General features: G+C 40.6%; 1 protein-coding gene across 1 annotated transcript in view; it reads left to right on the top strand.

The window, feature by feature from the left end:
• The first annotated feature begins 3,483 nt into the window (after window positions 1-3,483).
• FH (fumarate hydratase) overlaps window positions 3,484-17,936 on the top strand; it is a 33,691-nt gene continuing 19,238 nt past the window's right edge. Inside the window, exons 1-4 of the mRNA XM_014858925.3 lie at window positions 3,484-3,692; window positions 9,760-9,894; window positions 14,569-14,679; window positions 16,168-16,344. Of these exons, the coding sequence (XP_014714411.1) occupies window positions 3,567-3,692; window positions 9,760-9,894; window positions 14,569-14,679; window positions 16,168-16,344 (549 nt within the window). The 5' untranslated portion in view covers window positions 3,484-3,566. The remainder of the gene's footprint in view (window positions 3,693-9,759; window positions 9,895-14,568; window positions 14,680-16,167; window positions 16,345-17,936) is intronic.

Here is a 17,936-nt window from a genome sequence, read left to right as displayed (position 1 = left end):
AAATATTTTAATATAATTAATGTTTTAAGTATAATTAATAGTACATGGCATTTTAATATTTTATCTGGGTTATCCTGTTTCCCTTTGTTATTGATTGGTTTGGAGGCATCATATAATGCGAAAGTTGGATCAATGAGACTTGAAGAGAGTTTTGCTAAGGGTTTCTGGGAAAGTTCTTTCTCATTTTTCTGGGAGAATTTCTGCAGAGAACCCTCTTTCTCTTTCGTTGAAAGTTATTACATGCAGATGCGAGCTCTGGCATTGCTGCACCCATCTTGTCACACCTGAAGATGAAACCTACACAAAGAAAAGGGTAGAACCAAGAGAACAGAAGAGAAATAAAACTACAACAATCAGATTGTCTCGTTTGGAACCTTTCCCATCTGTGGATTTCCAGTCACGTGAGTCTATCTGGGCCTGATATCCAAGACGGCTCACTCACATGGCTGAGAATCCATGCTGGGTGTCAGCTGGGAGCTCGGCTAGGGCTGTTGACTGGAATGGATACATGTGGCCTCTCCAGCACGACTGTCTCAGGGTGGTTGAACTTTTTACGTGGTGCCTGGCTTATTAGAGAGCAGGGTCCCAAGAAAAGCATGGGGAAGTGGCATGGTCTTTTCTGAGCTAGCTTCAGCAGTCACTCTTCTCAGATTCTATTGATTATTAATGAGGCGTAAGGCCAGCCCAAATTGAAGGGGGAGGACATTTAGACTCATCTGTGGCAAAGTCATACTGTGGAAGAGCATATGGGATGGGAGATATGTTGTCACCCTATGGAGAATAAATTTTGCCACAACTCATTTATTTAATTTTTAAAAATTACTTTTTACTGTACTGTCTCACATGTGGAATCTAAAAAAATCCAAACTCATGTAAAAAGAGATCAGACATGTGATTACCAGAGGTGGAAGAGGGTTGAGAGGGGGAATTGGAGGGAGGTGGTCAAAAGGCACACATTTTCAGTTATAAGATAAACAAGTACTAGTGATGGAACGTACAACATGATGACTATAGTTAACACCGTTTTCTGATACACAGGAAATTTATTAAGAGAGTAGATCCTAAAAGTTCTCATCACAAGGAGAAAAATTTTTTTCTTTTCTTCTTTCTTTTCTTTCTATTGTATCTATAGGAGACAATGGATATTAGCGGAACCTACTGCGATAATCATTTCCCAATATATGTAAATCAAGTCAGCATGCTGTATACCTTAAACTTGCACAGTGATGTCTATCAATCATTTCTCAGTAAAACTGGAAAAATATTTTTAATCACTCTGCAGTGCCAGGAACCATTTCCTGGGAAATATTAATAATGATACAGAAAATGAATGCCACAATTGCCTTCAAAATACTTAAGATCCTGGGCTAGCTGGATGCCCTTGGGCATCAATTTATAAACAGGAATAATAATAGGCTCTACCTTGTGGGGTTGTTTTGAGTATCAAAAGAATTAATACATGTAAAGTGCTTAGAGAAATCTCTGGATCATAACATGTATCAATAGGTGATGTTAAAAAGGATGAAAATAGACCATTTATAAAGTCTATCAATTTGAATTTTAAAAGATTAAACTGTGTGGTGGAAACAGAAGATACATTTAAAAGGAAACAAAATTATCTAAAATAAAATGAGAAACATACATCAGGCCAAGACAACCAATACTGGCATAGAAATATCAATAACAGAAAAAGTTTAAAATAACAAGGAACAATAGGAGTGAACAGGGATGTTACCCAATGAAGAGAGAGAAACCATCTACAAAGAAATTACAAACTTACGTTCACTGAAGCATTGTGTGTAATAGCAAAAAATACCCTTCATTAGGAAACTGGGTAAGTAAAATGTTTTATATTCATGTGACGGAATACTGTTAAGGTAAAAAGATTATATCAGACCTCAAAATATATAGTTATTGAACAGTAAAACTTTAAATTTTTAAAACCATTGTTTGCACACTAACATGCAAAGCGAAAAATACGCAGATGAGCTGAAAGAAGACATAACAAAATAATGATAGCTGCTGGGAAGATTGGGAAGAAAATGCCACTCTATTATTAGTGATTTGTTATTTCTTTTATTTCATGAAGAGTATCAAGCAAATCATCAAAATGTTAGCATTTCCCAGGAAATGACTAGGTAATTGCTACTTAGTTGGTTAAAATGTTAGCATTTCCTAGGTAATTGTTAGTAAACATTTGTTTCTGTAGTTTTCTGTCAAACCAAAGACAAAGCTAACAATACTATCTTCACGTTAAGCTTTGTTTAATGTTAGTGTTGTCTGCCTTTTAATGGTGGAAAGAGCAAACATGGGATAGGTGGTTGACTGTTTTCTAAAACCACTGCATTATCTTTCTATTCTGAATTTTTTTCATTTATTCTGACCTTCTAATTTCAAGATAATCCTTGGTTTCACTTTTTCATCAAATATTTTAGTAATTTATGAATCATCAGTTGACAGAGGGAGGAGATACTGAGATATAAAGAATTCAGGTGGGTTTCCTGAAGTGTTTTGATTGTAGTTCAACTAAGATGCTTTCATTTAAATTTTCATAAATTTCATTTAAATTTTCATACTTTAAATATATATGAGTCAAATTCATAAGCCACAAAATAACAAAAATGGTGTTACCAACAGTCTGACAGAGACCAACTCTTAAAAGCTTGGCTTTGCAGATCCTTGACTTTTGACTTCTGGACATCATATAGGGGTTCTCTTTCTTGAGCAACTGTCATCTGGTGCCAAGCAATAAAAAGGAGAAGAAATGAGAAAAGAGAAAATTGCGGCTCAAGTGCAATTTTGTATCAGCTCCTGCTTTTTGGTCATCACCTATTACATTAAAACAATATACTTTTAATTTGAAAATGTATATCTTATCAACGCAAAAAACTTGTAAAACAAATGCAAATAGTAAAAATTCCCAAATCGCCTATAATTATGGACATATTCCACACTACATTTTAAAAGAGCGTTCTGAGAGTACACATTAAGGAGAGAAAGGAAATCGTAGAGATCTCAAAATGACAAGTTAAACGAAATGAGTAATTATCTTTAAGTGTTGACATTTGGATAATTATTTCATTCTCTATACTTTGCTGTGCTTTTCAAAATTTCCATACTGAAACTGTAATCTGGAATAAGGAAAAAAGTTCCAACAGAAAGAACACGTAATGAGCGGTTACATGATAAATAAATGCGTAAATAAACATTTCTTCCTAGGCTACTCCACCAAGCAAACAGCAACTGACGATCCATTAGCTAGTACCCTCCCTCTCTGGCAGCCGCACACAGCTACCAAGCCGCTTCAAACAACCCGCATCGCCTTTCCCATAAGCCCCTTCTCTAGTTTCCCATGAATCCGAGGGCTTCAAATGTCTGTTCTACAAGGCAGTTAAGCCCGCCCCCTCACTCTTTACTGGCCATTCACGACTGGTCCCGCCTCGTCCGCTCGGTTCGAGGCCGTTGATTGGATAAGAGCGGAGCCCGGTGGGCGGGGCGGGTTCTGACAGCCGGCGCGGAGGCGTGGCCACAGCGCCCGGGGACTCTGCCCTGACTCTCGCGGCACCATGTACCGCGCGCTCCGGCTCATCGCGCGCCCACGGCGCCTCTTCCGGGCTCCGGGCGCAGCCTCGGCTCCGGTCTCCTGTGGCGCGGCGGCCCTCCCCTGCCGGCCCCCGAGCGCCGCGCGAATGGTGAGCGCGGGCCCCGTCCCGGCCTCCGCGCGGTGACCTTCAGCCCTCCGGCGCGCCGGCTGAGTGCCCGCGGGCTGGCGGGAGGGCTTCCTCCAGCGCCGCTCCCCCCGCGCCGCGCCCGGCCGGCGAGGGGCTCCCGGCGCCCCCAGCGCGCGGGGGAGGAACCTCCGCCCCGGGGCCGGCGGCTGGGGGTCTGCGGGCGCCCCTGGGCCCGGCCCAGCCCGGTCGCGCCCCTGCCTGCGCCGAGGCCCCGTCGGGGGCGGCCCCGCCTGCCCCGCGTACCCCGCTCCTCGTGGCAGGGCCTCGGCGGCCCGGCCCTGGTCCCGCCGCCTGTGCGCTGTGGCTTCCCGGGCTCCCTGTGCAGAGCTGTCGGGTCCAGGTGGGGCTGAGGGGTCGTACGAACGTCGCATTTACTTCTCGTGCAGCTGCCCGTGTAGTTGTTAGGCTGAGCGCGGTCCGCCCGCTTCCCTTTGTAAACTCCGAGAGTTTGTGCGCGTGGGCGGAGTGCGCTGCGCGTGTCGGCGGAGGCGGGCAGGACCCGCCTGTGGCTGAACGAGCGCGATCGTTCGGAAAGGCCGCCGGCGAGCTGGAAGGTCCGAGGCCGCGTCCCGGCCGCTGCCCTGAGTGTGCATTGTGCTCGCCGGGTGCCACCTCCGGCACAACCGGCTGTGACAAGCATCGCGTGCCGGTGTGCAGGTGTACGTGGTCAGGAGAGGTTTGGGAGAGGAATGATCTATTCGGAAGAGTGGCAGTGCTGCCCTGTTCGCTGTGCTGTCGTGGGAGCTCTCAATCAAAGAAAGGAGATCCTCTTCTCCAACTCAAGAGTTGGACTTTGGCGAGTGGTCTCTGCGCCTCAGTTTCTGCCTGTATAATGAAAATAATTACAGCTACTCAGCAAGCTTGTCCGTGTGAAAGGACTTTGACCGAGCTTGGCAGGCAGTGAGTGATCATTAAAAATGCTTCTATCTAGGATATTTCAAAGCCCCAAGATGTTTTCTGGACTGTAAACTTTAAAATAATTTGATGGCCTCACTATACCTGAAACTACAAAATCTAGAGTTCTTTACATTCCTGGAACTTCTTGCTCGAATAATTTTAGTGCATTTTAGAGCCTTTCAAAATTTTATTTTTTACTCATTTAGTGTATTGTAAAAGGGAATAGGAGACTAGAGAACTGAATATATTGCCTGTAAATGTCAAAAAATAGCACTGCCTTTTAGTGTTGTAATGTTAGCTAACATCAGATGAGGCTAATTTTTTCCCCTCTAATTATTTTTTTTTTTTCCTTTTTCTCCCCAAAGCCCCGCGGTACATAGTTGTATATTCTTAGTTGTGGGTCCTTCTAGTTGTGGCATGTGGGATGCAGCCTCAGCGTGGTTTGATGAGCAGTGCCCTGTCGGCGCCCAGGATTCGAACCAACGAAACACTGGGCTGCCTGCAGCAGAGTACGCTAACTTAACCACTTCCCTACAGGGCCAGCACCTCCCCTATAATTCTTAATACACCTTTTGCCCTCTGTTCTCAGCCCCAAAATCTGTGTTGATTTTGTTGAGATTTTCTTGTTGCTAGTGTTGAGAAATTCACATAACCCAAATGCCGTAAGTTACCTTTTATCGGAAAGAACACATAAAAGTTTGTCCAATAGGAAAACAACATATTTATTGAATACCTGCTATATATTGGCCCTATAAATAAGACAGTTGCTATGCACATAGAGTTTAGAGACTACTGGGGAAGGTTAAATACACAAAGAAATCAGGCACAGTTAATTCACTGTGACAGATGCTACTCAGGAGAGAAAGTACCGTGCGATTGAACCTGTGTAACAGCCCAGCTGGGACGTTGGCCTGGCTGCCTGGTGGAGGGGAAGCCCTACATGTTTTTAAAGTCTGTTTTCTTTATTTCTTTAATGATCTTCAGAATGGCCATAAAGTCTGGAAACAGAGATAGTATCTTCTTCTGTATGGCAGTGTAATATCAATAAACCATTTGTTGTGCATTTGCCAATCTTTCAAGACTTGGTGGTCCCCCTGTATTTTAAGACCAGACAGACTTTTTTCAGAAAGAAACTGAAAACACAAACGCAATGAAGTCAAATTTTGGATTTTTATCCCTTGAGGTCGTCTTTTTGCCTGAGAAGTGGTTTGAATTTTCTTGAACACTGAAATACTCTTTAACCCACCTTAGACTGAGAATCTGAAAGGCGTTTGACCTCTTCTTTAGGAGGTGCCATGGTTTAGTTACTGGTTGTCTTACACGTGCGCATACATGGGGACATTTTATAGGCCCGAGGCCCGTATTTTTGGGCTGACCTTTCTGGTTTAGGCTGGCATGCAGATTTTGAGACGGCCTCATCAGTTCCTGAGGTTAGCAGGTGCTAACAGTCCTTGGTATTTCTAGAGCCTAATAGCAATCACAGGCAGCGAACACGGGACACATCACCTATTTGTGCTTCTCCAGGAGGGGAAGTGACTGTGAACACGCATCTCGCGGGCACCGTGGGGAAATTGCGCCTTTGTGCCTGCCCGAGCCTGGCTGGTTAAACTCTTCAAACCATGATGTTAATCCCTGAGAGGACAAACCAAGCTTCGCCCAGAAATTCTGCTCTCTGAATTATGGGATATGAAGACATTGTTTTCAAAAAGACTTTTTGTAACAATGGATATATTATATGAATTAAAAACTTATTTATATTTAAGAGATGCCATTCGTCACTTCATTTTTCATCAAAAGCACTAATTTTCTCATTCCTTTAGGTCAGCACCCTCCTCTTCTTGCTCATGCCACTGGGAGGAGAGAATGTGGATGATAATGTGGGAAGGTTTTGAAAACCGCACCAGTGTTGTTGAAACCTCAGGTGGACTCATTAGTGACTGCTGAAATAATGAAGTGTATAGTAACCAGCATTTTTGTTATTATTTTTGATAGAATAGCATAGAATAGAAAATATGAGTGTGTGACCTACACTGATGAAATTTTGTTTCAGTCTTGTGTGTCACGTGTGCACGTGTCACAATTGCTGCCGTATAAAGGTTTGTCTTCTGTGGTCACTGTAAAGAGAGTTTGAAGAGGTTTGGCAGCATCATCTGGTTCATTGTTCTCTGTTCATTTTATGTATGTTCTTACGTAGCAGGTGCCAACCCTGCATAGGCATAGCCTCCTCTGACAGGTCGTTTTTCTCATTCCTGGTGCCTTCCAAAGTGTTTTACAGCACTTCTCCAGCTTCTCTTCTCTGAATTTGTACACCCTGTCTCTTTCCTGGGGTTAAATAAATTGATAACTTTTTGGCGTTTTGGAATAGTTTGTTATTAGCTAAGCTGATGCAAACAGTGTTTGTTGTTTCGAAGTTGCGATGTTTATTTTTATTATAAGGACAAGAAATATATATATATATTTTGTGTGTGTGTGTGTGAGAGGAAGATTAGCCCTGAGCTAACATCTGTTGCCAATCATCCTCTTTTTGCTTGGGGAAGATTGTCCCTGAGCTAGCATCTGTGCCAGTCTTCGTTGTTTTGTATGTGGGATGCCGCCGCAGCATGGCTTGGTGAGTGGTGTGTAGGTCCACATGTGGGATCCAAACCTTTGAACCCCAGGCCACTGAAGTGGAGCACGCGAACTTAACCACTATGCCACCAGGCCAGCCCAGGAAGTGTAGTTTTTGAAGTGTTTGCTGAGATTATATTTCAGCCGCAGTTGACTTCTGCACTTTTTAAAAGATCAGTGTTGAGATCGTAGAATTTGATTGAGGCTGTTGTTTCCTTTAAGATTTAAGCAAAAGAACACAGCTGAATTTATTCATCTAGATCTTTCCAAGTAACTTTGAATGGATCTGAGTTTTATCATAGCAACCTGTTACTTAGAGGACAAAGTTATTGCCGTTTTATGATGAAAATTTAATAATTTTGAACACAAAAAATGGTGATATAAGTTTAAGGAATTGAACTTGATTTCACAAATGACCAATGGAAACCAGTCTCCCTTCTTTGGAGCCGGCATCTTGTTGCTGTCTCATAGCAAGGTGATGGAGAGCAAGAACTAGCTCGTGTGTGCAGTACCACTGCTGTCATTGCTAATGTTATGGAAACAGAGGATATTTTAGCACGCGAGGATATTTACTTAGGATACCCAAGACAAGATCATATTGCACAGTATTTTTATTGTGTAACCAAGCTCTATTAGAGAAAAATCTAACTGCCTGTCTTCCAGCTGCTTTTATTCTGCAGGGTAGGGGTACAAGGCTGCCCACTCACGGGCGTATAGTGGGCCAGTCTGGAGTCCCTCCCTCCATTTCTTGGCTTATGGAAGTACTGATAAAAAGGAAACCAGATGCTTTTGGAATCCCTCAGTCCGGGGTTTGAATGTTTCAGCCTTCCGCCTTGCTGTCTGGGTGATCTGCTGAGATTATGTAGTCTCTCCAAGCCTCCATGTCTCCTTTAAGGTGGGGGTACGAACAGTAAAATCTCCTAGGGTAGTTGTGAAAGTCAAATAAGGTACTTCTTGAAAAGTGCTGACTGCATAGCACAGTGAATGCGAGAGTGTGATTATTTTTATTTGTTGTTTCTCCTGATGGCTAGGCCAGTCCCCTGCAGACTTCCAGTCATAGAAAAGAAATGCACCTCATTGGTCCTACTCCTGTATTTGTCCATGGATACAATGGTATTTTTCTTTTCATGCAGTCTGAAAGGCTTTATAGCATATAAAGGGTTTTGTAAATCTTTCTAGTCCGAGGGGATGCCTAGAAATTAAATTTTTCCTTGTCAGGACTGTTTACTAAGACAAAATTACTTGGCTAGGGATTTTTAAATTTTTTGAGTCATCTGACCATGTTTATTTTATCATTAATGCAAGATGAACATTAATTAAAGCTCTGAGTCTCTGAGGTCTCCTTAATATAAAGTATCATCTGTAAATTCCGTGTTTCTATTGTTTTACTATAAATTTTTTACAGTTTTATAAAATATTTGTTGAGCAGTTACTAATTTTTTATTAATGTAAGTTGATGTACTTGGTAGCATCCTAGGTTCGCCATAAAAGGTATGTGGGTCGTGGGTTCTTATTCTGGATGGTGGATTGGCTTCGAGATGTAAGCTCCCTAAGACCACATGTAGGATTTTGTATACATGTAAGTATGTTCCTTTTGGTAGAGAGAGGATCCCTAGCTAGCCCCGTGTTCACACAGGTTCCATCCCCCTGACGGGGGTAGGGACCGCCCCAGCCCATCTGCCCTTCTGGACGTTTCCTTTACTGTACGAGTGAGAAGAGCTGACTGGCTGCAGGTGGCGCGGCTCCTGAGCGCTGGGCTGTCCGACTGCAGGGCCTGGACTGTGAGTCCTGCGCGCAGCTTGCTCTCAGGCAGAGTATTCGGAGACCACGTGACGCTGTGTTTGAATATATAATATATACAAATTGTAAGTTACCATTCTTAGACCGTTTTCCAAAGTTCCCAGAATATAAGCATTAACCTGAGTACATTGAATTGGCCAAAACTTGACCAGAAATAGGCGTACTCTTGAATTGGAAAAGATTACTATTATTACTTCAAAGGCTTTCTTCGTATTTATCATCTGTGTAGTGTATGAATTCTTCGGTCTGTCTTTAACGTCTATATTAATAAATTTGTGTGACAAATTTCTCAAGAAAAGAGCTAGAGCTGGGGAGTAGAATGAGAATCAGAATGAGATTGATTTATTCATTTATTTTTTGCACCGAGGAAGGTTGGCCCTGAGCTAACATCCTTTGCCAGTCCTCCTCGTTTTTTGCTCAAGGAAGATTAGCCCTGAGCTAACGTCTGTACCCATCTTCCTCTGCTTTATATGTGGGACATCACCACAGCGTGGCCAGTGAGTGGAGTAGGTCCATGCCTGGGATCCGAATGCACGAATCCGGGCCGCTGACGTGGGGTGTATGGAACTTTAACCACTTGGCCGTGGGGCCAGGCCCCAAATGGGATTTTTTGTCTTTAGGGGTTCTTATTAAGGTTTCTTTTCCCTTACAGCTGATGGGATGTTGTTGATTTTGATACTTGGTTTCATTTCAAGCTATAACAGTGTCTTATCTTTATCTTTAGGCATCTCAAAATTCCTTTCGAATCGAATATGATACCTTTGGTGAACTGAAGGTCCCGAATGATAAGTATTATGGTGCCCAGACCGTGAGATCCACCATGAACTTTAAGATTGGAGGTGTGACAGAGCGCATGCCCGTAAGTGGCTTTTATGGAAATGTTGGCTGACTTTGGGTGAACTAGGCTTTATTCACAGGAGTCACTTTACTTTATAAATAAATATTTTACAGTTAAAATGTAAAGTTATTGGAGAATTGGCATTGTGAGTAATAAGATATTCCTCTTTCATTAAAATGTCAAAGAACTTTTTGAAGTTTAGTATACTGTTATTTTGAGCTGTGGCTTTGAATATTTTGGATTTTTATTTGATAGAACTAAATGATTGGTCTTTTCATTCTTGCCGGGATTTTTCAGATTTTTACTAGGATTTTACAGTTTGTAAGCATTTTTAATTTCAATACTTAATTTTATTTTTTTACTGATTTAAAACTGATTTTTAAAAAAACCGATTTAAAAGAAAATAGGTTTTTCTCTTATTATGCTTGGTTTCAGTTTCAGAAAAGTATAGACAAATGCATAAAAATATTATTTTTCACCATGTCTGGGATATAATATATTAGTATTTGTTCAATGCCACATGAATGATTTAATGATTAGAAAACTTTCTACCATATTTTATTAAATCTAAGGTGGCATCAATTGGAAGATGCACCAATATGTACCACTAAGAAAGGAAAAGGCTGCCAATTAAAGTTGTGACATGTCATTGATTGTAGGATGCATCTGATTTCAGAGATGTTGAAGTGTGAAAAGAGTTGATGAAATACATGTCCTATGGGAGCCCAACTGGAGCATGAAAAATAGTTACTGCCAGAGTGCAGGATAGGCTAGTAAGCCTAGAAGTAGCTGGACTTCACCCAGGGAGCTATTAGCAGTTGTCGTCTCAGTATACTTCGTGTCTTAGAATAATTTTAACGTCCGTATTTTAGCTCATTCCTAAGCCTTCAAGACTGAATCATGACAGGTTCATATAGTTCTATAACAGGCAGCTGAATCTTCTTGAAGAAAATCTCTCTGTTATTGCTCCCTACAGCAAGCTGGCTGGGGAGGTAAACATAGACCAGACTACATGGTTGGGAGACAAAGGGTAGCAGTTGATCCTAAAATATTCTCATCTTGTTCAGCCCCTGGGATTAGAGAGGTCAGTCCTGACCAATATTGATAGGAGTCAGCGTGGCTCCTGTTTGGATTGTCCTGCTTCAGCCAGCAAGGTGTGTGGTCCTGGGGTGCAGGATTGCTGCTCCTGCTCCAGAGACAGGGCAGCTGTTTGGATCACACATCTATGAAAGATGGACACATGGGCTATCAATTTTGTCAGCGTGCATCCATCTGGATTAATTTCCTGAACTTTGTTACATATAAAGCAGACTGAAGTGCCGTGAACTGAGTAGTGTAATTAACCCAACCCTTTGTACCTGAGGCCCAAAGGAAAACAAGACGAAAACAGATTATGAGCTTCTGATGTGAGGAAATTCAGAATAACGAAACCCTTCTTTCCTCCCCAGGGATACATTTTACCATTTTATTTTAATGGTATTCAGTGAGTCTCTCTGCTGTGACCCGTTTTCATGTTTGTGAGTCCACAAACACTGGGATCAGTCACTCCATTCCCGTGGGCGTTTGCTGATGACTTGGGTGGTGGTTTAACCCACACTCAGGCTTCCTGTAGACTTTTGAATTCCCATGTGTTTTCATGTTTAAAATGTTAAGTTTCTAATCCTATGTGCCATTTGTCTCCATTCCTTTGGGTAAAAAACTTATAAATGTTTTAATTTTAGTTTCTTAAAATTCAAAATAGGGGGCCAGCCCTGTGGCGTAGTGGTTAAGTTCAGCACACTCCACTTCGGCAGCCTGGGTTTGCAGGTTCAGATCCCGGGTGCAGACCGCACCACTCATCAGCCATGCTGTGATGGCAACCCACGTACAAATATAGAGGCAGATTAGCACAGATGTTAGCTCAGGGCTAATCTTACTCAGAAAAAATAAATACATAAAAATGTTCTGGTTTTATTTCCTTTTCTGTGTGCCTGTCAGTTTATCCTCTCTTTCACCCAGGTTTGATGTGTCTTATTCCTTACTTCTCTGTGTTTTTCCGTTTGGATTCGCTCTGAGGACTGTAACCTTAATAAATTCATTGCTCTTCCTCACCCTTCCTTTCTCCCGCCTGCCCTTTCCCCATTCAAACCAGGAGTGGGCTCTGTACCACAGTCTGTCTTATTAATTTTGATGAGAACACATAATTTACCTATCTTAAAATCAGGTAAAATTCATCAAAAGTAACTCAGTTTATCCCTTTAAATTTGGTGAGGTGATTTGGAGTGGAAAGTGAAGAGATCTGCAGACTAAGTGGGTGTGAAATATGGTTATATATATCAGAAGCAAGCATCTTTCAGTCTGTAGAACTCTGGGTTTAAAAATAATTCTTCTGAGAGCAATTGCCACTGATTTATTGAGTGTAAGGCTTCACTGACTAACTAGAATATCATACTTTTTGGCTTTGAGATGAGCTATACCTATTCAGTAACTGGTTATTTTATATAAATTGGCAGTTAAATATGTTATTTTTATCTTATTTATTTATTTATTGAGGTATAATTGAAATATGACATTATGTTAGTTACAGGAGTACAACATAATAATTCAATATTTGTATACACCGTGGAATGATCACCACAATAAGTCTAGTTAACATCTGTCACCATACACAGCTAAGAAAAGTTTTTTCTTGTGATGAGGATTTTTTGTTCTATTCCCTTAGCAACTTTTAAATATGCAGTGTAGTATTATTAGCTGTATAGTTATATGTAGTCACCATGCCATACATTACATCCGCATGACTTACTTTGTAACTGGAAGTTTGTGCCTTTTGACTTCCTTCACCGTTTCACGCACCCCTCCGCCCCCTGCTCCTGGCAACCACCAGTCTGTTCTCTGTATCTATGAGCTTGGTTTTTTGTTTGTTTGTTTTGTTATTTTGATTCCACATATAGGTGAGATCATACAGTATTTGTCTTTCTCTGTCTCTCACTGACTTTGTTTAGCATGATGCTCTCAAAGTCCATCCATGTTGTTGCAAATGACAAGATTTCATTCTTCTTTATGGCTGAGTAGTGTTCCATTGTGTGTGTATGTGTATATATATGTATATACACACCACATCTTCTTTGTCTGTCAGTGAACACTTAGGTTGTTTCCATATCTTGGCTATTGCAAGTAATGCTGCAGTGAACGTAGGGGTGCTTATATCTATTTGAATTAGTGTTTTCATTTTCTTCAGCTAGATACCTAGAAGGGGAATTGTTGGATCACATAGTAGTTTTATTTTTAATTTTTCAGGGAACTTTCATACCGTTTTCCATAGTGGCTACACCAATTTACTTTCCCACCAGCAGTGCACAAGGGTTCCCTTTCCTCCACATCCTCACCAAAACTTGTATTTCTTGTCTTTTTGATAATAGCCATTCTCACTGATGCGAGGTGATATCTCATTGTGGTTTTGATTTGTGTTTCCCTGATGATTAGTGATGTTGAACACCGTTTCATGTACTTTCAGACATTTGTATGTCTTCTTTGGAAAAATGTCTCTTCCTGTCTTTTGCCCTTTTTTTTGGTTTGTTTGAGGAAGATTAGCCCTGAGATAACATTTGCCACCAATACTCCTCTTTTTGCTGAGGAAGACTGGCCCTGAGCTAACATCCCTACCCATCTTCCTCTACTTTATATGTGCGATGCCTACCACAGCATGGCTTGACAAGCAGTGCGTGGGTCTGCGCCCGGGATCTGAACCAGTGAACCCTGGGCTGCCAAAGCAGAATGTGCAAACTTTACCACTGTGCCACTGGGCTGGCCCTCTTTTGCTCATTTTTTAATTGGATTGAATGGGGTTTTTTGTTGTTGTTATTGAGTTGTATAAGTTCTGCATTTGTTTGGATGTTAACCCCTTATCAGATATATGATTTGCAAATATTTTTCCTATTCAGTAGGTTGACTTTTCGTTTTGTTGATGACTTCCTTTGCTGAGCAGAAGCTTTTTAGTTTGATGTAGTCCCACTTGTTGATCTTTTGCTTTTGTTGCCTTTGCTTTTGGAGTCAGATCCAAAAAATCATTGCCAAGGCCAGTGTCAAGAAGCTTACTACCTGTGTTTTCTTCTAGGAGTTTTATGGTTTCAGGTCTTACAATCAAGTCTTTAATCCATTTTGAGTTAATTTTTGGGTAAGATAGTAGTTTAGTTTCATTCTTTTGAGTGTGGCTGTCTAGTTTTCCCAACACCATTTTGTTACATTTATTTGCTTTTTTGTTTTTAAGAGAAAAAGGAAAACTTATAATGTAGCGTGGGATTCAGTGAGGGAAAATAATGGTGCTTGCTGGTGAAATGATTGAGTACCATTTGTTTTTACATATATGAAATGAACACATACATTGTAATGTGTCATAAAATAGGATGAATGATACATTGTATATGTGTGAATATGTGTGTGTATATATGTATATGTGTTGTGAGGCATACACACATCTATTTGAAGAGTCAATGTATTTGCTTTTATTTGGTTCCCTAAACAAATAGATACATGATGATTCTTAGTTTATTATATACCTAACTGTAATCTTTCTCTATATCCTAAACATTCGAGTCATAGTATTACTTAAGTTATTGTTTTGCATACAGTTTTTGCACCTGCGTAAAATAGAAATCTTAAACTTTCATTCTTAACTGACGTTGCAAATTTGAGATTTTTTTTGATCAATTTTAGATTCCAGTTATTAAAGCTTTTGGCATCCTGAAGCGAGCGGCTGCTGAAGTAAACCAGGATTATGGTCTTGATCCAAAGATTGCTAATGCAATAATGAAGGCAGCAGATGAGGTAGGAGGTGATAAGTGTGTTTACTTAATGGCGTCAGACCCATATCATCCACCAGATGATGATAAGCTTTGGCAGGAGGAAAGGGGCACTGTGAATTCTTGAGTTAGTGAATTTCAAGGTAGTGTGGGAGCATTATTGTTTGGTGAGGATGTTAATATGGTGCTTAAAATACTGTATTGTGGCAGAATTTCTGGATGATATTATACCTTTTCTTTTTAATTCTCTTGACTTTTTCTTTTAATTTGAATAGTTAAAAATTTTTGAAGAGACGCTGTTTAAACATGTATTTGATTTCTTATTTTATGTATAAATGATTCCTTTTAAAACTAGTCGATTATTTGATAATATGTATGGAGAATGTAATCTCACTAATCTTAAGGAGGCAATGAGAGATAACAGTTTAAAAACTCTATACATAATGTTCATTGCAGTACTGTTTATAATAATAAGAAATTAGACAGTATCCATCCCTAACAGCTGATTAGATAAGTTATAATGTGCAGTCATAGAAAATTAGTTTTTTAAAGAATATCATATAACAGAGCCTACCATATGAGACGTAGGGGAAAAGGTAGCAAAATGTATGTATTTTATGATCCTAATTTTGTTTAGCAAAAATGAACAGAAAACATGCGTTTTTCCGTATATACATATACACTCCCGTTGCTTGGAGTGGAGACTGGAGGGAGATGCCAAAAGGCTGGGAGTCGTTATATGAGGGGTAGAACTATGATGACTACTATACTGATCACCCATTATTTTTATGTAACTAGGAAAAGGAAAAAGTTTTACTTTAAAGTGAACCAATTGTTTAAGTTAATAGATTTCTAAAGTGCATGCTAATATTTTTAAGCTAAAATTATTCCAGAAAATGAAGTTAAGCACTGACTCTCTTAGAAAGCTTACAATTCAGAAACTAACACATTAACTTAAAGTATAAAAATATGAGAAAAATAGGGACAAATCTGGACCGTGTTTCTCTCTACACTTGGCAGTTGCTGCTCACCGGACATCTGTGCGATGAAGTAGCTATTAGTGAGCTCACTCTCTCAAGTCAGTAGTTCATTATCGTGCTGACTCTGGCTCTAACATCTGCTGGGTATTCCTGCTGAGCACCAACAGGAAATGTATCTAACACATTAACACATTTGCCAGCCTTAACAGGGGCCCTGTCTGGGGCTTATTAGAGGAAGCAGTTGGAGAAATAGAAGAGAGATGGTTTTGAGTCAGGTTTCTTTTGGAATCGGTGAAGTTGCTGTGCCATGAACGGCAGATGATCTTCCCCCTTTAAAGTAGCCGTGGTTGGAGCGAGCGGTGCACCACGAACTCTGGCACCAGCAGTAAATCGTTTAGCATATGAAAAAGGGGAACATCTTTAAACTGGTACTGTAAGTGGTGCCAACTTAATCATAGTTGATTAAAATAGCTAAGTGGATATTGAATATTTCTTCTTTTCAAAAATTCATTTTTTATCATTTTGTTCTACAGGTAGCTGAAGGTAAATTAAATGAGCATTTTCCTCTTGTGGTGTGGCAGACTGGATCAGGAACGCAGACAAATATGAATGTAAATGAAGTCATTAGCAATAGAGCAATTGAAATGCTAGGAGGTGAACTTGGCAGCAAGAAGCCCGTGCACCCCAATGATCATGTTAATAAAAGCCAGGTCAGTATATGGTCTCTTCTTTTCTTTGTTATAAATTGAAAAGAATACCTGAGATTTTTCTTGTAAAACAAGCGTTAGCTTTTTGACAAGGAGGGTTCATTATGCTTATATTCTTTAATGAAAAAGGCTTCTTATATCTTCTTATTTCTTTTAGGAATCTTGGGTCTATGTCTTAAACTTCATAAAGATCACTTTTAGGGAAAAAAAAATCACTTTTAGGACACCTAAATTTAGTATATGTTATAATTTTATTGTTTGGTTTATTTTTTAAGAACTATTTTGAAATAGTTTTACGTTTGTAAAAGAATTGAAAGACACTTCGATGAGTCCCTGTATACCCTTCACCAGCTTCCTTTAACGTTAGACGTTTTACATGCCCCTGGCGCATTTATCACACTGAGAAATTAGCATTCGTGCACACTCTTAACTAAACAGACTGTGTTAGGATTCCCTTAGTTTTCTGCCAGTGTCCTTTTTCTCTTCTAGGATTCAGGTCAGGCCACACACTGCGTTTAGTCATCGCATCCCCCCAGCCTCCTTCCATCTGTGGCAATTTGTCGTCACTGTTGAACGTAGTGGTTAGGTATTTTGTAGAATGTCCCTCCGTTTGGGTTTGTCTGATCTTTTCTCGTAATTGGACTGAGACTGGATTTTTGGGAATACTGTTAAAGAAGGGGGGGCCCTTCTCATTGCATCATTTGGGGGGTCATGACAGCAGCATGCCCTGGTGCTGGTGATGTTAGCCTGAATCACTGGGTTAAGATGGCGTCTGCCAGGTTCCTCCACCTTCCGTCCTCTCTTGGTTAGAAGTGAGTCACTGAGTCGGGCCTGTGCTCTGCGCAGTACGCTTGGCTTCACTTGCTAAAGGGAGGAGTGTCAGGAAATTTTGTATGTGTTAAAATCACCACAGAATCAATAGAGAACTTTGAGGCTGTGCAGGTATCCTCTTTCTCCTTAAACTCTGGCCCACGCATTTCAGCACCCTCGGTGGATCTTGCCTGCAGCCCTTACTGCCGTGGGGTTTAGTGGTGGTTTTCTCTTCCCCTCCTCCCTGTACAGTCATTAACTGACATTTTTCTGTAAAGAAGATGTCCTCTTCTCTCTCCCCCCATATTTATTTATTTGTTCAGTCGTTGTGCGCATCAGTATGGATTCGTGGACATTTTTTCTTAGGGTTATAATCCAGTACTTTCTTATTTATATCGTTGCTCAACTTCTTCTGGCTTCGGGAGTCCTCTCTGTTGGCTCCTGGGTCCTTTGGACATCCTTTTTTTTTTAAAGTGCCTACTTACTTTCTTGCACTGTGAGATGCTCCAGGATCCTCATCTTCTTTTTTTCCTGCCCTAGCCCTCGTAAGCACCCATTTTTCCCAGGAGCTTTTAGAGGACCTTCCATTTTATTGGAAAATAATATTTAGAAACCAAGATCTGGATACTAGGTATAATCTAATATATCTTAATTATTAAGGGGGAGGGTTTTTTCACTGTATAAAGGATTTTCATTGTATAAAGGATTTTTCAAATTCAGTGCTTGCCTTTAAATACGAATTTATCTTTTCTACATGCTAAGTCTGAAATCTGCGTCAGAGTAGT

The sequence above is a fragment of the Equus asinus genome, chromosome 30, assembly GCF_041296235.1.
Source record: "Equus asinus isolate D_3611 breed Donkey chromosome 30, EquAss-T2T_v2, whole genome shotgun sequence".
In the NCBI taxonomy this organism is placed as follows: domain Eukaryota; kingdom Metazoa; phylum Chordata; class Mammalia; order Perissodactyla; family Equidae; genus Equus; species Equus asinus.
The sequence above is the reverse complement of the archived record's forward strand: the minus strand, read 5'-3'. Positions and strand labels throughout refer to the sequence as shown.